The 21700-nt window shown below is 53.3% G+C and overlaps 1 protein-coding gene and 1 long non-coding RNA gene across 2 annotated transcripts in view; both read right to left on the bottom strand.

Annotated features, from left to right (window-relative positions):
- LOC131568108 (uncharacterized) lies at positions 1-2433 on the bottom strand. Its single transcript, XR_009275696.1, has 6 exons — positions 1969-2433; positions 1675-1730; positions 1373-1432; positions 1021-1083; positions 484-574; positions 1-224 (listed from the first exon to the last, which is right to left on the bottom strand). It is a non-coding gene; the product is annotated as an uncharacterized LOC131568108 (long non-coding RNA).
- A 7842-nt stretch (positions 2434-10275) lies between these two features.
- KIAA0319L (KIAA0319 like) overlaps positions 10276-21700 on the bottom strand; it is a 31169-nt gene continuing 19744 nt past the window's right edge. The window contains exons 11-21 of the mRNA XM_058819934.1: positions 21292-21415; positions 20636-20768; positions 19679-19827; positions 19251-19402; positions 18938-19076; positions 18469-18628; positions 16433-16575; positions 15349-15471; positions 14626-14716; positions 14188-14279; positions 10276-11848 (exon numbers count right to left, since the gene is read on the bottom strand). Coding sequence (XP_058675917.1) covers positions 11661-11848; positions 14188-14279; positions 14626-14716; positions 15349-15471; positions 16433-16575; positions 18469-18628; positions 18938-19076; positions 19251-19402; positions 19679-19827; positions 20636-20768; positions 21292-21415 — 1494 coding nt within the window. The 3' untranslated portion in view covers positions 10276-11660. The remainder of the gene's footprint in view (positions 11849-14187; positions 14280-14625; positions 14717-15348; positions 15472-16432; positions 16576-18468; positions 18629-18937; positions 19077-19250; positions 19403-19678; positions 19828-20635; positions 20769-21291; positions 21416-21700) is intronic.

Raw genomic sequence — 21700 nt, 5'->3', positions numbered from 1 at the left:
CACTGTGCATTTATGGCTTATTTATTGCTGAATTCCAAATCACTGAAAGCAGAAGCTGTGGGAGGGATTGGACTTTCCAGCACCAGCCGTTTGGAGACGAATCCTGGGCTTGGAAGGAAGGGATCTTGCTTCTGCTCCCTTGCATTGAGCACAGGGAGCTGTTTCTGTTCCAGCATGCCAGCAGCTGCTGCTCAGAGGGCAGAGTCAGGTCATTTATGCAGCCCCTGCAAAGACAGAGGGTGATGTTCCAGGAGCATCGACGCTGCCTGCTGAGGGACAAGCATGAGGCAGGAACCTGAGCCACGACGCATACCAGGCACCACCACACACACCCGCACCAGAAATGCACTTCTATTAAAGTATTCAAAAGCATTTATTGCTCAAGGCCATACAAATCTGTTCAATGGTCAGCTGCTGATCACTGACGGCATTATGGCTCATGTGGGAAGACATGAAGCAGGCTGTTGGAGGGAAGGAAATCACCTTCTGTTCACTGCCCATGGTGATCAGGCTTTCTTCTTCTGGTCAGCAGGGCATTGGCTGCAGCCTGGGGGGCTGGCCTTTTGTTTCCCCCCTATAAAGACAGGAGTGTCAGGTTCCAGAAGCATCAAGGCTGCCTGTTGATACACAAGCAGGATCCAGGGACAGCCAACAATGTCTCTCCAGCAAGAGCCTCCTCAGTCTGTTCCAGAGCGTTGGCTGCAGTCAGCTCTGCTCCCTGAGCACATCCAGCCCCTTCCTGCTCTCCATTTCCACCTCTGGCCAGTGCTGCCAGTGGACACAGCAGTTCTTACCACAGAGCACTCACCTGCCTGCACAGCCCCAGTGCCCTCAGCCCCAATGCCCTTGCCCCATCGTGTCCTGGCTCTTCCCACCACATTGGGATGGATCCCTTTCCCTCAGTTTGGGCACATTCAGACCAGTGAGGGGTTCAAGGGCTGCTTTGGCTGCAGAGTAAGCCCAGGGTCCAAGCCCGTGTTCCACCCAGCACAGCCCAGCCCCCCTGCCCTCCCCACTCACCAGGATCACCATGCACACCCCCGGCTTTCACAGAGGTCTCCATGGGCTGATTCATTGCGACAGCTGCAGTGAAGGCAGAGCAGCGTTAGGGTGCTGTCTGTGAGCCCCATCTCCCCCTGCCACCTGCACCAGACCCGGCCTCCCCAAAAGCAGCCAGGGAGCAGAGCGGGCAGCGAGGGCTGGGGCTGCAGGGACGGGGACAGCCCTGGGCGGCAGGAGAGGAGCAGCGTGCAGGGCTGCAGCAGCGGGGGCAGACACAACTCCATTCCAGGCACTGCCCAGAGCTGCCCCTTCCCCCTCAGCAGCACAACAAGCGAAGCCGAGCGCTGCTCATCCCGTGTCAAATTCTCACCCAAAATTGCAGCGCCTATGACCAGTACCGCCAGGTACGCCACGGCAACTGGAAGAAAGCCTAAAAAAGAAAATGACAGATGGGCGGGAGTGTGTGGGCAGTAAAGCTCCTCCCAGCTGGAGCCCAGCGCCCTGTGCCGGGCAGGGCAGGGTCCCAGAGGCAGCAGCAGCTCTGCCAGCACCGCCCTCCTTCAGCCCTCCGGGAGGAGAGGGGAGCAGGGGCGAACCCCAGGGTCTCTGTGCCCCCCTCGATCTGCCCCACGCCAGAGTCTGGGCCCCCCACCCCCGAGCCACCCAACTCACTCATGGGCAGCTGGACAGGAGCGAGAGTTGCGATGAGTCTGCTCTAATCCCGGTACCTTGGGAAGCAAGAAGATTTTTTTGCGGGCTTTGCTGCCCTCCACGATCGCCCCCAACAACCCCTCTCCCGCCCAGGAGACCCCGGCCCCCTCCCCTCACAAGAAGAGACTCCCCCCAGTTCCCGCCCAGGCTCCTGCCCGTCCCAGGGGTCCGTGGCTGCTCCGCCGGCACAGCGAGGGGAGCAGCCCCCGCTACTGTCCCCCCATTACAGAAAGGCTGCTGTCCCCACACACCCACCGCGACACTCCACGACACCAAAGTCCTGTTTACGCTCTGAGGGTCCAATGGCGGTCGGAAAAGCTCCCGCCAGGCACGGCAGCTGTGGGTCAGCTGCTTTCCGGGAAATTCTGGAGCCGCTCGCTCGGTTTCATTCTCTTCTTAACTCTAGATGGTGCTGCCTCTGCTAGAGCAGGGCTGGGACCCTCGGGGTGTCCCCTCAGGGATCCCTTTGGCCCCGATGGCCTCGGGCGGGACCTGCGGGGGCTGAGGGGGAAGGACGCGCCGGGCCGGGGCTGCTCAGGCTGTGCCGGGGCTCCTGTGGCTTCACGGAGCCTTTCCCCAGCAGGTTTGGGACCGATGAAACTCCGCGGCTCCGAGGAGCACCCACAGCAGTCTGGAGAACAGACCCGGAGCCGCTCTGCCTCCTCCCCACAGGGACGCCTCAAAATCCGGCCGAAACCCCTCTCTGCACCCCCGTTTGTCCCGGTCCCTGCAGCCGCTCCTCAGCCCGATCCCGCTCGGGTCAGCACGGATGTGGCGCCCAGGGCCAGCGGGTGCTGTGGCTCATGCGCCGCTGCAGCTGGTTGAAGGGGACCAAATCCAGTTGCAAGTTGATCTGGTTCCTTTTTACCAGCCCCAGGGGACGCATCGTCTCTCCGGAGGCTCCGTCTGGTCGCTGCTGGTGATGGGGGGCTCCCGGCGCGGGGGTCCCAGCCCAAAAATACATACTTCTTAACATTCCATAGCACCGGCCGGCTCCATATGGGCATATGAAGAAGTATGTAGGGTTGGCAGGGAGGGGCGGGCGCCGCGGGGCTGGGGGCGCAGGGCACGGGGCTGCCCCTCTGCCGGCCGTGTCCTCCTGCCCCAGTGAGGTCCTGCAAGGAGCCCGTGGCCATGGTGAAACCCGAGAGCGGGCAGGGGCTCTGGGGGCACCTCCTGCCCAGCCCCAGTCTCATCCTCATCCTCTCCCCGGTGCAGCCCAGGTGCAGGCACTGCCCAGATGGCCCCTGTGCCCACAGGCACCAAACTGCTCCTCGTGTTTGGAGCCATGGCCAACCCATGTGTGCCTCGGACCCAGAGCCCCTCAGTGGCTGCAGAGTGTTCAGGATGGTGTTTGGGGGGTTTGGATGCCCTTTGAGGGTGATGGGATACTCCAGGATGCAGCTGAGGCTCAGTGGTTTGTGCTGCAGGGCACCAGTGCAGCTGCACCTGCAAGGAGAAGGAGGCATGACCAAGCCCACAGGGGCCAGCAGGGATGGGTGGCAGAGGTGGGTGCCTGTGCCTGCAGCCATTTCCACAGGGTAATCCTCCTTGGCTCTGGCTCTTGGCTTGGCAGGGGTCCCCTGGTGCTGCTGCTGTTCTGCTGGGTCAGGATGCACCAACTCATTCCCCTGCATCCCCCATGACCCCCAAACTCCACATCCTCATATCTGTCCATGTGCCAGAGCAGTGTTTCAGCTGGTGCACATAAAGTCAGTGTAGGTGGGCACCCACCTCCCACACCCCCATGCCCCTGCCCATTTTGTTTGCGCAGCCAGGAGAAGGACGCAGAACTCTGGGCCCCTCCCCACCCAGCGGCTCTGGACTGGGAATGCTGGAGGTGCCTCTGCCCATGGCAGGAGGGATTCAGCTGAGAACTCAGAGTCTTGACAGTCTGACGAATCCGTGTGCTTGGAAGGAGGGCGCTGTGGGGGCTTCCCATGCCCAGCACAGCCACGGCAGGGTGACAGAGAGGATGCACGCTGACTTCAGTTTCCTTCCCAGCCCTAAACCTGCGGTTGGAATGGGACAATGGCAGGTACAGGGAGCGTTCCTGGGTTCCCAGGGCTGCCCCCTCTCAGGACAGGAGGTGAGGGGTGCGTGGGGGTCTGGCTGTGGGCAGGAGGGGCTGGCTGGACATGGCGTGGCCGTGACTCAGCACCAGCAGCCCTGGCCACACACACCACAGCTCCCTGCAAGGAGCCCCCGGGTGCCAAGTGCAGCCTCACGTCACCAGCCCAGCTCACAGCACACACAGGCAGCAGTCACTGCTCAGGGCACCCCAAGACACCAATCACTGCTGTGGGGCACGGCATGGCACAGCCAGGATGCTCTGCCAGCAGCCCAGGAGCTCCCCATGGCTGCTCCCCAGGGATCCCACCCTGAGCATCCCAGACACGGCTCCCAGGAGCCAGGACAAGGGCCCAGCCCGGCAGGAGCCGTGGGCACAGCGCGTCTGGCAGCACCAGCTCCCCTGAACCACCCCAAACCAAACAGAGTGGGTGTCCTGAGCCCGAGGCTGCAGAGATGCACCCACTCCAGCCCCGGGGCTCTGCCGGCCCTGCAGTGCAGTGCCAGGCTGCCCTGAGGATTTGCTGCAGCAGCACCGGGGTCCCAGGGACTGCCGGCACTGCCAGGCTGCAGTGGGAGTCAAAAGCTCAGGGCTGAACCCACCCTGAAACCACAGAGCCAGGGCTCTCACATGGCAGCCGAGTTCATCTCCAGTCACCTCGGCTGACCTTGGGCAGGCTCCCAGTGCTGGGAATCAGAGACACCCCAGCCCGAGTGGCCCACACAGCCTCAGCCCGTGGCACTGATCCCACAGCCCTCGGCCGGGCTCTCCCAGTGACCTTGGAGGCTGCACCAGCTTCAGGGGATCCTCACTGCATCCCAGGCACCTCGCTGTGTCCCCTGCTCCAGCCCGGGCCCCCCTGCCTGCTCCCACCACCCCTCCTTGCCCCTGCCCTGTTCCACAGACCGCTTCTACCCCACTGCCCTCTCCGTGCCCGGACATTTCTGGTCATCCCCACCAACCCCTCTGCATCCCCGGGCGTGCCCCCCACCCCCGAAGGCCTCCCCGAGCCCTCCCCAGCCCCAGCGCTGCATTTTGCAGCTGTAGCCCCCGAGCCGAAACGCACCAGGGAGCTGTGGCCTGGGGCAGCCCCTCTTCCAGGAACGCTCCATGCCCGCACACCGGCTGTGGATCCCCGGCCGGGGCAGCCCCCCGTGCTCTCTGCGTGCCCCGAGAGCAGCTCCGTGCCCGGCCGGGGTGGTTTGCGGGCACCAGGCGGCTTTGCAGGGGCTGCCGGGGCCGGCCGAGGTGGCACCCACGCGTCCGCAGGCACCCAACAACCCCGGCTTGGCTATAAAAGGAAGAGTCTTTTTTCTCCCCCGGCTCCGCCAGCGCCGCGTCCCTGGCCGAGCTCTGCAGCCGCTGCCCCGCAGGGCCTTTCCAAGTTTTCCCACCCAGCGCTGCCCCCCCAGCCGGCTTCCCCCGGCTCATCCATCCCCACTGCAGCAGCTGCTGGGTGACTTATAAAACACCAAGAGGCCCAGCAAGCGGGAGGGTGCAGGGGGAGCGCTGGCACGGGGTGCCCGGGGGATCACCGCGCCTCCCTCCTGCCGTCCCTTGGCCCGGCATTGCCCGTGTCGGGGCGGTGGGTGCAGGACCCCGGTGCACCGGCCGTGGTGGTCCGCGCTTCCCTCCGTGCCGGTCCACAACGCGATGCCGAGGTGCCCAGAAGTTGGGTTTCCCACCCTGTCCCGCAGGCCTGGGGTGTCCCCACTTTGCGTGGCGGAGGTCCCTGGGGAGGGGGGACCCCCGCAGGCAGCAGGGCCGGGTGCTGCCCGCAGAGCCCCAGCATTCAGCACCCAGGACCCCTCCGCAGCCAGGACCTGCCGAGGGGGCCCCATTGTTCCCCCAGCCACACAGGGACTTGCTGCCACCCCCCGCTCCTCCGCCCGCACCGGGCTGGCCCCAGGCAGGGTGGGGGGGCTGCGGTGTCCCCCTCCCCAGGGCGTCCCCTCCCCGCCCACGCCGCCGGCGCCCGCAGCCGGAGCATCCCCGGCCCCGGCGGGCTCAGCACCGGCCGGGCTCGCTGAAGGTTAAACCTTGGCGGCGGGGAAAGCCCCGCTGCCCCCCGCAGACCCCGCAGCTCCCGCCCGCAAGGCCACTCACGGTGCTGGAGGTGACAGCGGCCGCAGCAGGCTGGGCTGGCGGCAGCGAGCTGCGGTGACACCCGGCACGGGCACGCTGCTGCTTCCCTGCTCGCCTTGACTTTGCCACAGGACTCCTCCGGCTCGTCCGCAGGAGCTTGCAGCATCCTCCAGTTCAGCGGGAGAAGTTCCTCGCCAGGAGGGAGGGAGGAGGGAGGGATTTAAGGCAGACCCTGCCGGGGATGCAACATCTCCGGGTGCAGCTGAAGACCCCTGGCTCGCTGGGCACCCCAAAGCTCCCTCCTCGCTCTCCCCATGCTGGTGTCGGTGTCCCGGCACACGTGCCCGATTCTGGGTGATCTCTGCTGAGAAACCCTCTCCCTCCCGGACAGGGACAGCCAGGGCTGCCACCAGCACGCAGAGAGCGACCCAGCTCTGCCACCTGCCCCACGTCCCCCGGGCGCCCTCGGGGGTCCCAAGCCTTGTCGTGGGGGAGCCGGCACACAGCCCCGGGCCCAGCAGCAGCCCAGGGCAGCTCGAGGGCAAAACGGAGCTGGTGGAGTGCACAGAAGGGTAAAACCTGTCACCACCTCAGCCACACGAGATTCCCCGTGCGGATGGGCATCCCTGGGTGTCCCCAGGCCACCCACCTGGGGTGTCCCCAACCACGGGGCGGTTGTCACAGCATCCCCAGCTGCCAAGTCCGGGGGTACAGGGCTGCTCTGCCCACCCGGAGCCCCACGTGTCCTACCTGCAGAGAGCCGGCAGGGCAAGGGGCAGGACTCTGGGAGACACCTCAGCGTGGCTCCCAAAGGGAAAAGCCGGGGCCAGCAGCGTGGCATCCCTCCCGCGGCGGTCCCGGCCGCTCCCTGCCTGCCACGACACCCTCCCCACGCCGGGTGCGCTCTGTTTGCCTGCTATTTTTGGCAGCCTCCTAAGAGCTCCTCTCAGGCTATTAATAATGAGAGTGAGAAATTCGTTTGGCCTCTCCTATATAAGGAAAGGTAGAGGCTTAGAGGCAGCTAAATATACTGGCGCGTGCGGGAGCGAGCGGGGAGCCCTTGGCACCGCGTGTGGAAAAGAGATTGTTTGAACAATGGAAAGACGGACTCACTCGGAGCGCGGGGCCCCGCCTGGACCGACGGGCGGACGGAGGGATGGATGGAGGGTGATGGTGCCCGCGGGGCTCCACCGCAGCAGCCGCCGATGCCCCTCGGGGCTCTGCTTCAGAGGGGAGGCAGGAGCGGGGATGCTCTGCAACTCCTGCTCCGAGCCAGCCACGCTCGCCCCAAAACGCCTGTGACAGTCCCCGGGGAGTGATGCTGGGTCAGGAGGGACGTGAGGGGTGCTGGTGGTGGGACCAGGTGTGCTGTGATGGGGCCACACGGCCGGCACAGGGTCGGTCCTGCAGCTGAGCCCCGCAAATCCCGGCCTCTCTCAGGGCCGTGACCGACGCTCCTGCCCGGCTCTGGAATCTGGAACTGCCCCTGGGGTATTTCCCCAGCCCGTGGTGGAGGTGCCACACTGTGGCATCTCTGGCATCTCCGCAGGTGCCACAAAGTGTCCCACCAGCCCCCTGCAGTGTGCCCGCACCCTCGGCACAGGGATAATTTACAGATAAATCATTGCTGTGTCCCTCCCGTGGCTACGGGAGCCCCGGGCGAGGTGCGGGAGCCGCTGTCAGGGAGAGCCCGGCTGAAGAAGGAAAGCAGCAGCAATCCAGGGAATCCTAATGACAGGAAGGCGCTGGGGAGCAGCGCCAAATCCACACGGTCGGAGCAAGGACAGCACATGCAGCAGGATGAGCACAAAGAGAGGAAAAACCGGGTTCCTCTGGCTCCGGAAAGAGCTTGTTGGGGTTTTTTAACTCTTTGTAGTCACGGTGCTGCTTAGGGAGGCACAAGTGGTGAAGCTGCGGATGCAGCCCCGACCTCCCCAGCTCTGTCACTGGCCTTGGCCTCGGTGCCTGCGGCCAAATCCCGGCACCCGAGGGACTGTGGGGCTTCCCCGGCTGCTGAGCCACCCAAACACCGGGACAGCCGTGGTGGGAGAGCCCTCACTGCTGCCTTGGTCACAGCTGCCTCAGTTTCTTGAGCTGTGAAATTCCAGCAATAAAACCCATTTCACAGACTGAGGATGCTCTGAGGCTCCAGCCCAGGCGCTGATCCCCTCATGGGGATGTGACACAGACCAAAATCTGCTGGAGGCAGGAGCAGCTCTTTGCCCTCAGGGCAGTGAGAAGCCCCAATCTCCTGTTCTGGCTGCTGTAAGTTCTCCCCACCCGTCAAGCAGAGCCAAGCTGGGGAGCTCAGCAGATCCGGCTTCCTCTGTCCTTAGGTGACATTGAGGGAAGTGAACTCAGAGGCTCCAGCCCACCCCATGGACCACGTGAACTCTGCATGGACAGAAGGACAACCCTGAAGGTGAATCTCCAAAAAATCTGTGTCCGAGTGCCATCAGTCCCTACCGAGTGCCATGTGCTAAACTGTGTTCGTACACAGGCAGCCCCAGCAAGAGCTGGGTGGCCACAGTCACCTCCTTCAAGGACTCCACTAACTAATAAATGTTCCTCTGCTGCATGAGGAGGTGCTGCCATCCAGGTGTGGGGCAGCTGCTGCTTTGCTTTCCTGTGAAATGAAGCCTTAGGTGAGACCTGTCCCATAGCTGAAACTGGATAACGAAGCAAAACATCTTCTCATTTATAAGAAACATCTTCCCATTTGCAAGAAACACCTTCCCATGTGCAAGGAACACCTTCCCATGTGCAAGAAGCATTTTGTTTAAAAAAAAAGACTTTTACTCTTGACCCAAGTAACACTGGAATCACCAAACATCATTAACCAAAGTGCACACAGCTTGGGCACCCCCAGCTATGCAGCAGGATGTGGAAAAGATTTAAGAGCAAACTATTTAAAAACTATAGAATGTGCCTCAAATATCTTCACTAGAGCTTGAATATGTTAAATGAAATAAAACTGAGTGAAGGTGCTGGTTCATCTGACAGATGTCTCAGCCTTTAACTTCCACACGTGGGCAACTTGTAGCCAGTGTCTAATTGTGAAATCATACAGCATAGCAATGCAGAAACCTTCCTGAGCAAGGGCACGCTCACGGCGCTCGGCTAACAAACCAGCAGCAAAATCAGCGACACTGGGAGAGGAGGAGAGCAGGAAAAGGGATTCCAAAAGCCCAGGGAGGCTCTGGGCACACAGCTGGGCAGGGCTGTGCTCCTGGGGCACTGCAGCACACAGCCCACCCTGCTCCTGCCTCGGGCCTGTTCCCACCTTCAGCATGGGGGGTCTCCTCACCTCTGTCAGCCCCACACGTCCTTGTGCCCCCCAAAGCTGGGGTGCAGAGCCTGTCCCCATTCCCGAAGGTTTGGTGGTGCTGAGGGTGAACACGTGGAGGGGGAAGAGGCTACACAGCCAGGGAATACTAATGGAGCCAGGAATCTAATGTGAGCTGTGCTGTGCTGTCACAAAGCTGCACCCACAGATGGCAAGGGACTTGGAGCTGCTGGGCACAGAGGGAAGGCCAAAGCCCTCCTAAAGCCCAAATTTGGGTTGGGGTACAGCCCCTCAGTACAGCACCCCCCCTGAAGGGCTGTGACCCCACAGTGAAACACAGGGGTGAAGGAAACAGCTGAACAAAGGTGCTGGAGGTAACAGGGACTGTAATTCCCTCCTGTAACAAGCAGCCAGGCTCACTGAAAGCCCACCCTGGGTCTGTTGAGAAGGGCACTGACCCCTGCAGTGCCTGAGCCCTCCCTGGCATGGGCAGGAGAGAGGGGCTCAAAAAGCACAGTCCCCAATGACCAGAACTCAGCAGAGCCCAACAGTTCCCCTCTCCCAGCACAAAGTGCTCCCAGCTGCAGCCTCAGGGCACACCTGGTCAATCCCTGCAGCTCCAAAGCCTCCTGTTCCCACAGTTTGCTGACTCACACCCAAATGAAGGCACACACAGAGTTAAGTGTGGGGCCATGGGACAGCCAGCCCTGGGCTGTGCCCTCTGAGGAGCCTCCCAGGGTCAGCCCTGCCTGTGTGTGGGCCTGGGTGGGTCTGGAGGGTGCAGGAGCCTCCAGGGAGGGGAAGCCTGAGCCAAGCCCCAGCTGTGTGCCAGACAGCCCAGGCACAGGGTGGCCCCTGTGACGCCAGCAAATGCCACAGCCTCAGCACTGGGAGAGCTGCAGGCTCCAGAGCTGGCCTGAGCAACAGCTGATTGCCCAAAAAATAAACTCAGCAGCAGCCACGACTACATTCAGTGAGGGAACACCCCCTCACGTTCAATAGTGTTTAATCTTCATCTAGCTCAACACAAATCAGTAGTGCAGCAATATAAATACAACTGAGGAACTTAAAGCCTTTTGGCTTTCATAGCTCAATAAGAAGAAAAAAAAAAAAAAGCCAATGAAACCAGTTTCCAGTTTTTAAATTAAACACAAAGAAAGGCAATGAACTGCCCACCCATCCCCAGAGAAGGAGTGGCATCCTTCATGCCAGCACGAGGCTGAGCTCTGCCCGAGGACAGGGTGCAACTCACGACAGCAGCACAGTGACATAAGGGAGTGGCAATGGGAGAGGAGCCCCCTGCTGCCCCCGGGCTCAGGCAGCAGGGACACAGTGACACGCTGTGCCACGTGCTGCTGGCACTGCCCACCACCCCTGGGCACCCAGAGTTCCCTTTTCCACCACAAAAGGACATCAGTGTGCTCTTGACACTGTGATGGGAGCACACAGGGCTCTGCAGCCACGCCAGCACAGGGCCAGTGAGCTGCCAGCCTGAGGGAGCAGCCAGCTGGGGACTGCACAGACCAATCCCCATCACCTGGGATGTGCAAATTTTAAGGGAAAAAAAAAAAACCAAACAAACAAACCAAAAAACCACAGTACATAGTGTTCCATAACTGAGATATGGTTATGTCCAGCCTCATGGACGGCCTGGTGACCAACAGAAAGTGCTGGGGCCACAGAACATGTCACAGCTTTGGAATGAAGCCAGACATTGGACAGAGGCACCAAAGGGGGTTGTGTGTCCCCAGCTCTGGTACCAAGCAGGACTTTGCTGCAGGAGGGGGTCTCCCAGCCTGGGCAGTAACCACAGGTCAGCTTTTCACACATGAACAGGCACCAAGTCCCAACACTCCCCATGAGAGCAGCCTGACAGTGATTGGGAACAGCCACAAACCCCCTCCTACCTGCAAACTGCCAGAGTGTTTACATTCCCCCTCCTCTACACTCCAACAGCAGCCAAGTGCATGTGAAAGGACAATCTACATTAAAATAGTGCTCAAACCATTAGGGAAGGTGGGAGTAAAGGAGAAGAAAGTTGTTGGACAGCATAACTAGCCTGTGGTAGGCTATGGGAGCCTGAAGGGAGCTCAGAGCACAGCTCAAGTCCTTGACTTTCCTTCTCCAAGGAGCTCCAAGGTAAGTGAGCTGAAGTCCACAGGTACTCCCTCCAGTGCAGTCTGAGGTGGCTTAGGAGGGTCCTGCACATTCACAGTTGCTCCAAGTGGTTCTGTCCTGCCCTCTCCAGATGCCAGCTCCATCCTTTCCTGACTCTTCTCCTGGGGTTCACAGTTGCCTTCTCCTCCCTTTGATTTCCCTTGAAGTTCAAATTCAAGTACAACCAGTTTGAACCGAATGAAAAGAAACCCACAAAACCAAAGTTATTTTTCTGTGAAACGACTTAGCAGCGTTGTCCTGGTCAAAGTGGCCTCCAAAGGCCCTGCTAGGACAGGGATGGGATTTGACCTTCCCTGCTGAGCTCCAGCCAAGGCTGCCCAAGGGGGGCTATAGGATCTCCTCCCTCTGGCTCTTGGCTTTGAGGCTCAGCTGCCCGTTGCGCAGGGAGCCGTTCTGGCTGCGGAGCAGTTTCCCTTTCTCCCGGTCAGGCCACGTGAAGATGGCTTCATCACTGTCCAGCTCCGACTCTGAGTGCATCAGGCTCGTGTTGAGGACTTGGGCTTTCTGTCTGCCACCTTGAAGGGGAAACATTCCCAGGTTAGAAAAGCTTTTAACACCAGTGAGGACCTCACCTTGCTCCATCCCCTCTAAGTCTCCTTTTCTCATCACGTCTAAGAGCAGCAGAACCTGACTTTCCTCTGTGTGTCTCTTATTCCCTGGGATGCTGAAGCCAAAGTGATCCTGTCTCAGACATGAGACAGGATGAATACATTCTCCTTCTTGAAATTAGGGAATGATCTGCCATTTGCATTTATTTTTTAACAACAAGCCATGAAATCCAAATCAGGACAAAAAGCAGTAGTAAGTCTAACCTGGGATTTCTTTTTGTATTTCTGAGGGTGACCCATGGTTTCTTTCATATATCTTTTCAAACACAATAGAAATTATTTCCTATTTAGAAAAGTAAATCTGTATTGTAGTTAGATTTTGTATAAGATTAGTAGGTGTAGCTATTTGGTTTGTACTAGGATCTCTGCTAAAAATAGAGGGGAGAGTTAGGTGAAAACTTACAGGAGTACCAGAGAAAAACCTGTATGAACAGAGTGTGTTTATGTCTTGCAGAGTATATATGTTAAAACCTCAGTTAAATGTGGAAAAAGTATAGTGATCCTGTCTCAGACACTCTGGCATGTCAGGGGTCACAACAACACTCCAAGACAACACAAAGCACAACAAGCAGCCAGGAAGGCAATGATGTGACCAGAAGGGAATGTGAGTACATGGGGGAGCTCTGTCTCCCTGACCTTGCTCGGGGCATTGCCTAGAAAATGCTTGGAGGGCTCACAACTGGAGCAAGAGAATATGCAGGTGTGTGAGGGAAGATCTCTGCCATCTCACTACCCTCTCCCTACTCTCCTCTCTGCAAGAGAAGAGAGATAAATTAGCAGGATGAATTCAGATTAATGCACAAGGACAGGAGAGAGATATTTACTGATATTGTCAACAGAGGAAATATTTAAATTTAGCTTTTCCTTAATGGAGAAATGCAACATTTCCTCTCTTAGCAGAAAGCTCCCTGGACATATCTAGCAGGGAAAAAAGACTTCACTCAACAGCCAGCCTCAGAAGCAGCAAGATGAGTTTAGTTACCAGAGAGCAAATGGTGAGGCACATTTAGCACACTGATTGCTCAGTGGGCTCTGAGGTGACAGATGGTCAGATTAAAGCAGAGTTGGGTGCTGAGGAAGGGAAACACACCCAGGTTTCCTGCAAGGGTATCTGTGTTTGAGCAGCGGGACAGCCTGGTGCTCAGAGGAACAGCTGATCAGTCTGTCACTGCAATGCCCTCCATGCTGCTCTTGGGCACTGCTCACTTTGCTGGAACACCATTAAATGGGATAACACCAGCATGAGCAGTCGTTTTCTGCTCACAAACAAGGATCAGGGACTCTTTTCCATGCACAGTTAACACATCCCCTTCTCTAAACAAAACCAGGACACACTCTGACATGAAACACACACTCAGCAGCTGCAGAGCTCCCTGGCTTTCAGCAGGGCTGTACTTGGCACATCCTTCCCAACACTTCCCTCTTTTCCTGGTCAGTCAGCAGGTGCCCATGGCTTGGTTCATGTATCAGATAAAAACACTCCAGCCTGAAATAACTCCCTGATCTTTGCAAAGCACTGACAAGCACTCTCAGGTCAGCAATGCTGGCTAAGAACACTGAGGACAAATTCTGCCCTTCTGGAATGGGCCAATGACCTGTAGCCACAAGGAGCACTGAGGAATTCATGGAGCTCCCTCTGAAATGCATCTGCTTACTGGAAAACTAGAGGATGAGCTAAAATGTGAAATTTTCACAGCCTGATGTGCACAGGAGCAAGAATAAATAAGTTGATGAACCAGTTGTTTGTGGTGGGTGAGTAGCAGAGCACAAATAAACCTCAATCTCTCCAGTACACAAGTATTTTGAGTTTGTTCTCAGGTGTTGATCAGTTCAGTGTAATGTTTAGTGCCACTGAATTCCTGCTTTGCTGTAGAGAATGACCAAAGAATTGCATATTGGCAAGAAGGGAACTACCAGAACCCAGGGGAAAACCTCAGAGCAGGAGAAGTTACAGTCAAGACCCAATTTTGGGCTTCCTGAGTCAGACTCTTTTGCACAGCTTAATGCATCCCCTTCCTACTTCTGAGGTGCCAAGTGGAGACATCAGGACCAGGCCAGTTTCAGCCCCAATTTCCAAACCTAAAAGTTAGATGACTTTACTAAATACAGATCTGAGACAAGCTCTCAGATCTTCTGAGACTCCTCTGTCAGTCCCTACATCACATTTGTTTCACTGTTAAGTCCACTGAGGAAGAATCCTCAGTCAGCCCTCTGGAAGTGCTGAGCTCTTCCCTCTCATGTTTTACCTGCTTTGGGATTTGGTTTTAACTCCAGGCTTTCCTGATCCGTTGCATCCAAAATCTTGTATTTGCTTTTTCTTTTGGATTTTCCTTTCCGTCTAAAGGGGAGAAAAAGGAATTAAGGAACAGTCCATTTCCAAAAGAGCCAGAAGAAAAACAACTCTGATCTTCAAAGCTAAAGCACTCACTATTTAGGATTATGTTCACATTACAAAGTGAAACATTAAAATGTTGCTCAGTTGCACATTTATAGGTTAATCCAAATTTTCTTCTTAACATAACCCAGAGTTCTGGAACTTTAACATTTAACTTGAAACACTTAAAACCCAGGATCCCAAGGCTCAGCAGATGACCTGCTGGGACAATGGGATTGAATCTTTAACCTCCTACTGCAGACACTTGGCTGTGAAACCTGAATACAGCAGGGTTTGGTTTCAGTCCCACCTCTTGCAGCAGCAGATCACCATCCACGACAAGATTCCAAAGGCAACCACGATGACAAAAGATGCAATGATCACATAGAGCACACTCCACTCTGCAAGCAAAACCCCAGAGATAAACACATTTTGGCACCTCGTACAACTGACAGTGCACATTTTAGGGGACTGATTTTGGGAAAGGCAAGGCCTGCCTCTTTGCAGAATTAGAGGCTGGCATTCCCCACTGGCAGCACCACCAGATCCCCTTGGGAAGCTCAAAATCCAATGTGTGGATTTGCTGGGCAGTGCTCACTGAGTGCTGGTTGATAAAATTTGCTCTCCTGTGGCAGGACAGAGATGACAGAAGAGAGCTGTGATTTATACACCCAGAATAGATTTAACTCTCAGTGAGTGTCCACTGGGAGGGTGTGAAGGGAACTCACTCCCCTGTCAAACATCTGCCCAAAGGTGAGACAAAGGTCTGTGTGCTGGTGTCAGCATCTCATCAGGAGATGACAGAAGAGAGCTGTGATTTATACACCCAGAATAGATTTAACTCTCAGTGAGTGTCCACTGGGAGGGTGTGAAGGGAACTCACTCCCCTGTCAAACATCTGCCCAAAGGTGAGACAAAGGTTTGTGTCCCGGTCTCAGCATCTCATCACAACAATGGGGATGCCTGCCATGTGCCCAGCCTGGGTTCCAAAGAGGGTTTCTGTGCCAAGGTGCCACCCAGGGGGGTCACTCACCGCAGTTGCTTTCGCCGTCCCCCATCTGCACCCTGAGGAAATTCTCCATCCAGAAGGGGTCACACACGCAGCGCTTGGTGAAGGAGTCACAGCGCCCGTGCTCAGAGCAGTTCAGCTGACAGGCTGGGGGCCAAAACCAGCAAGGTGAACTAAATGACTCACAGGTGAGGTAAAAATGGGAGAAAATGGTTCAATCCAGCCAACCCCTCCTGCAGGCTCTGATCTGAATGTGGCCCCTCTGCAGCTCATTCATAGCTCAGTAATCACGAGAGGTGAGAAGTGCAAAGTAAGCAGCTGGGCTTCCTGCCAAACTGAAACATCCCACTTCACCAGCAACATATATTTTGCCTAATAAATCCTCATTTTGATATACAAGTTGTGGAATTTGTATATTAGTCAAGTAAATGTTTTTAAACAAAGTTTTGATTTTCCAATTCAAACCCCGACTGTGAGACAGACAAGAAACAAACAGATCCTTTGGAGGCACCAAACAGAATTGAAAAATGGCTTCTGAAGGCCAAAAAATGGTAAAATCAGGAAGTAATGAAAATAATTACTTTACACAATTCTAGTTTCAAATCTCTAACTGATCAGCAAATGATCCTCACAGGATGGATCTCATAAAAGAAAAGCAGTGCTAATGTAAAGATGTAAAATAATGATAGAAGGGGAACATTTCTTGCAGACTGATGTTTGTGCTGCACAGGAAACAAGTGGGTTCACAGCTACCAAGATGTGCAGTTCATTGTTTTCAGGATGACACTGATTTCAGTGACTATAGTCCATTAACACTGTATTTTAGTTTCATAAGTATCAATCTGCTTTTGGTTTTGTGAACTCTTATCTTCACAGCAACACTGCAAGTAATTATTTATAAGAAGCTGAATAGTGAATGGATGGAATTAACTGGTAAATAAGTGATTAGTGAATAGTCTAATAGACTTAATTTTCTGTTTCCCATTTATTAACATGAAAGCTCCTGCATGTGTCTGGGCATGGGGGTGTTTTCAGCACCCTTATTTCTATCAGGCAGCTGAAAGGAAGGTAAAAGATGTTCAGTCTGTCCCAAGAGACTCTCACTTACTGACTGTGTTAATCTCCAGGGCCCGGAAGATGAGGAAGTCTGACTGTTGTTTCCTCAGCTCGTTCTTCAGCGTCCAGGCCACCTCCCGTCCTTTGAATATCTGGTGGGGAGGCTGGTTCTGCACAAAGAACACCATCTTTGTGCTGGAAGAGAGGAAAAAATTACTAATTATCTGCTGCTTCTCCAAATATCAGGTGGAGAGCCACACTCTCCAGTCTGTCATTAGAGGGACTTACTCAGAATCCCAAATTTATTTGAAGACCAGACTGCTGGCTCTGTTTGAAAGCAGTAATGGCAGACCTGGTTTTACAGTAGAAAACCCTTCAAGATATCTGATCCATTCATATTTTTCAAGGGAGGGCTGCACTGTTCTTGAATTTACACATTAAGTAGATCTTTGTATGTTCATGCTAAGCATCAAATCCCCAAACTTTAAGGTCCTGCTGTTTTCATACTCTCCTTCCTTCCTTGCTCTGGGATCCTGAGATTTTACTACTCTGAAACTTTGGGGTCCATTTACATGCTCAGCACAGAGCTCCAGCACCAGAAAATAGAAATTTACACTCTTTTGCAGAGTTGAGTTTGAATGCACCAAGTGCTGTAGCCCAAAAACAACCCAGGTGTGGGGAGGATTCTGTATTCTGCAGCTTTACTGCATTAACTTTATGACAGAAGAACTTGTTCCTCATGGCTTGCTCACCTTGCAGAGCCCTGTGGATCCTTTAGACTCACTAAAGGATGCATGAATGTTTGGGATTTATTATCACTAGTGAGCTCAAGAGTCAATGGCATATCAGTGAAACCCTCAGAGTATGTGAAATACCAACAGTCAGAGGAAAAAGCTCTTTTTTAACAGCACAAGTTACTTTGACAGTGGAAGCAAAAATGGGATCTTAAAGCCATCTGTCAGGAAACAATCTCTGCTCCTTTTTAACACTTCCCACTCTTTTGTCTGCTGGAACACACAAACAGATGAAGCATTAATGACAAGAATCCCTTACTTGCCTTCCTCAGGGGCGACTGGCTTGCTCATGGCAGAGACAGAGAGCTACAGTTACAACAGAAAGTGCTGGCTCCTCTGTTCTCAGCTCCCTAGCTTTGCATGGACAATGAATTCTGATTTTCCTGCTACAGCAGGCCAGGTGGACACAAAGGAATCGATACATCACAGCACTCAGCTGGGTGTAAAGTAACAGCAGATTTATTGCTGACTTGCTGCAGGACTTTAAGCACGTCCCTTAAATCTTCTTCAGTGCTTTAGGTACTTTAAAACTACTCCCCTTTTAATAAAAACTAAGTGGAATATTGCACTTATTTCAACAGATTTCCACTCATGGCTTGTTGCCACTCTCCAGGTAGGCAATACCACCCTGACCTACAGCCCTGCTCAGCAGCCAACTTCCATGTGTTTAGGATAAATAGGAGTTTTCTGTAAGGCAATTAGCAATCAAAATTAAGCTTCTCTACCTCTTCAAACAGAAATCATATTGGCTCAATATATTTTTTTCATACACTAAGTTGAAGCAGTTGTGTGGGCAATAAAGCTTCTGCAGAATTAGTGGAAGATGTCCCTGCCTGGGGCTGTGTGGTTGGAACTGGATGATCCTTAAAGTCCTTTCTACCCAATCCAGTCTGTGATTGTATGAGCTATCAATTTGGCATGAAGGTGAGGGGGATTGTTTCACACTCTGGTGTGTTTTAAGTGTTTCAGCAAACTCCTGCACCAAGCTCTGTTACTTCTCCAGCTGCAGAACATCCCTTCACACAATCTCCACAACTTTCAAAAAACAAATCAGATTTGTTCTTATTTTACAGGTTTGAGGTGAAAATACATCAGCAGCAGCAGTTTTCAAGGGCAATGCACCATCTCCAGAGGGGAAAGATACCAAAGACCTGCTTGACAACTCTGATCCAAGCAGGAATATCAACGTTAACAACTCCACATGTCCCAATGATCCAATCTGCTTTCCAAGTGGCTTTGATTTTCCAAACCCTCCAGCAATTCCTTGCTGTGTACCCTCCCAGATGAATCCCACCTTTGCTCAGTGTATGGCTGGATCTTTTGCACGGTGATGTCTGAGTCCAGGACCCCCAGCAGCACCCCGATCTGCCGGATGAACATCCCCTTCTGCCGCTCCGTCAGCTGGCTCACGTTCACATCCAGGATTATCTCCACCAGGTTGTTTTTCCTAGGATCTAGACAGAATGTAGATTGTACAGATCTTTAAGAGTTTCTATTTAGCAGCCTGGGCACAAGGCAGGTTTTTAGCTATCTCTCCAGGATGTTTCTGATTTGAACACAGAACTAGAGCAGCACTGTGGGAAGGGACACAAGGTAACAAAAGCAGTGAGTCAGCCCTCAAAAACCACAGGAAAACACAACCACATCCCTCAAAACTTTTGACATTTACAGTTCTAAACTACACTAGATGACATATTTTGATCCCAGTATACTGTATCAGAAGGCTGCAGGCAAATGTGGTACAGCACAAAAGCCAGACTCACCAGGTTTGACCTCCACTGTGGTCCTTTCCACATCACTCTCTCCTTTGGCATCTGTTACTCTGAGGTGAAATGTGTAGGTCCCTTCTACCAGATTGGACAGGAGGAGGACAGGATGATGGTCTGAATTATTTAAGACTTCCTGGAAGGCAGAACAAAGTAAGTATGAGGAAACAAAGGATCAAAGTAGCACCATGTATTGTCATATTTCAGGATATGACAGAGTAACAGCCCAACAAGGAGCTTTGTATTTCCTTGGGAGCTGACAACACTATTTTGCACTGATTTTTGTGATCCTTTACAAAAGAAAGCTCACCCCAGCTGCAGGGCTCCCCTCATCCCGGGTCCACAAGTAGCTGACAATCCCTTTATCATCAGAGGACTTGGATCCATCCAGCTCTGCTGTGTTTGTGGGCAAGGTGATGACAACGTTACCAGCAATCTTTGCAACGGGCGGCTTGTTTATCTCTAAATAAACAGAGAGAAAACACTTGGAGAAAGACCTTGTAATGCCCAATCAAAAATTACTGCATTAGATCTCCAGTGTACTCCAGAAATCCCTGTCTAACCCCAGGGAAGAGAAGGGAAATGCTGCAGGATTAGGCTGAAAATATCATTCAAGGCCACTTCAGTGTTCTCCACATTGTCTCCCTCCATTCCTTACTTTTTTTTCTGTCTCTGAACACAGGTTTTGCTGAACTCAGACATAACCAGTGACTGAGCAGCTCTTGTGGCTGGATGTACCTTCCTTGACGATGACGTTGACGGAGCTTTGGCTCTGCAGGTTCCTCTCATCTTTCACTGTCAGAGTGAACTCATATGTCCCAACCTGGAGGCCTGTGACAGTGGCAATGCTGCTGTTGGCATTCTCCAGCTTCACACCATCTGGACCCCTAACAAACACACAAGGGCTCTGGTTAGTTTTTGATCTCTTTCATGGGTTTTGATAAGTTTAAACTTTGCACAGAGCACTGGAGGCAAACTCACTCCAAACAGGAGCCTGGAAATAATAATCCATTATAAAAATCAAAATTGTGTTCTCGAGTTACAGCAAGATAATCTAAACAATAAGTGCAGGATCCAGAACAAAAAGCATAATTTCTGGCAGGTAAATGTTTTGGTTAATTTTAAACCAGAGGAACACTGATAACAGCACTTAGGTGGTGTTTACAAATAGTTGTACTTTCAGCAAATTGGCTTGTGAACTGCACAATGAGCCAATTTTGAAAAAAAAAAAGAAGGGGCAAAGCAATAACAATCCTTCATTTCTAAGGCTTTGCACAGACATTGCATTAACAAACAGAAAAAATGACTGCAAGTTGCTAATAGGCTTTTTCCTGAGTTCCCTAAAGCATTTCAGGGAATTTAGAGTTGAAGAGAACTCTGCCTCTAAACAAACTGCAAAAGCATCAAGTTAGGAGGCCCTGCTGTTGTTTGATTACAAGGGCCAGGCTCTCCATGAGACCCAAGCTGTGAATGGAAACACAGCTGAGCCACACCATGCTCAGGCCTAGAGATGAAGGCAAAGCTATTTTCTCATGCTCAAAGAAAACTCCACTTCTTTTCAATCAAACATAAATCCTTGTCTTATTCAGATAAAGCTTGGCAGGCCCCATGTGACCATGACTGAACACAAGGGAGGTGTGGGGGTGTTTTAAATGAAAGATTTGGATACACAAGAACATGGAAGGTGATACACACCGAGTTTTTTCCCAAAGATAGAAGACAATCTTCTGGTCATCCGAGCTCTTGCTGCCATCTAGAGTGGTGCTGTCCACAGGAAGAGTCAGTTCTTTATCTGGACCAGCATCTGCCTTTGGGGGCTTGTTGTTCTCTGGAAAAGAATGCAGGGTTTCTCAAACACAACCATAAAGGAAGCTTAAACACCACCAATAAGATTTTCCAGTACATCCCTTGCCCACTACTTTGTACTCAGATAAACTGAGGTTAAAAGCAGTTAAGAAATCCAATAAGCATTTAATTCACACATCTGCAATAAAATGAAACTGAAAACCAGGAATTCTGATTTTTGCTCTCATTCTCTCAGTACTGCTCCACTTTTCCTGCCCCTGTCCCAGGACCCAGCACTGTGGGCAGACACAGCTGTTTGGAAACACAATCTTGCCTTTATTGTAGGAAAATATCAATCAGGTTACACTGTGTAAAATAAGAGAATGGCCCACAATTACAATATTCCTACAAGCTTTATTTTGCTCATTTATCAGCAATATACCAGCCCAGAATGTTCCTAAATCAGATCAGCTTTCCTGAAAGTCACCATAAGAGGTTGCTGACAGATTGCTGCTCACCTCCAACCCCTGGGAGGGAAGCAGCAAGAGCAGGTAAAGGCAGCTTACCTGGCTGGACTATCACAGTGACCTCTGCAGTGGACTGGTGCCCAGCAGAATCAGTCACTATGAGCTGGTAGGTGTAATCACCTTCCTGCATTGCAGAGAGCTGCAAGACTGGTGTCCTCACACCCTGTGAGAAAAGATTTTCATGGGTTAAAAACAATCCTCATGCAGATGAGGGTGGACCAGAAGACTCTGATTCTAAAGCAACCATTACCAGCACATTCTAGGGGGTTATTACCAACTCCTGCTGTGGGAGCAGGAGTCTGTGCCACTTCAGCAAAGCTCTTGCAGCTAAATTTATGCACACTACAAGGACACTGTTGTGGGACATAATAAGAGCAATGCCATACAAGCAGACCTTTAGGGATTCAGTAGTTCCCAACTCCAGTAAAATCTCTGAGGAGCCATGTGC

Source organism: Ammospiza caudacuta, chromosome 25 (genome assembly GCF_027887145.1).
Source record: "Ammospiza caudacuta isolate bAmmCau1 chromosome 25, bAmmCau1.pri, whole genome shotgun sequence".
NCBI lineage: Eukaryota > Metazoa > Chordata > Aves > Passeriformes > Passerellidae > Ammospiza > Ammospiza caudacuta.
The sequence above is the reverse complement of the archived record's forward strand: the minus strand, read 5'-3'. Positions and strand labels throughout refer to the sequence as shown.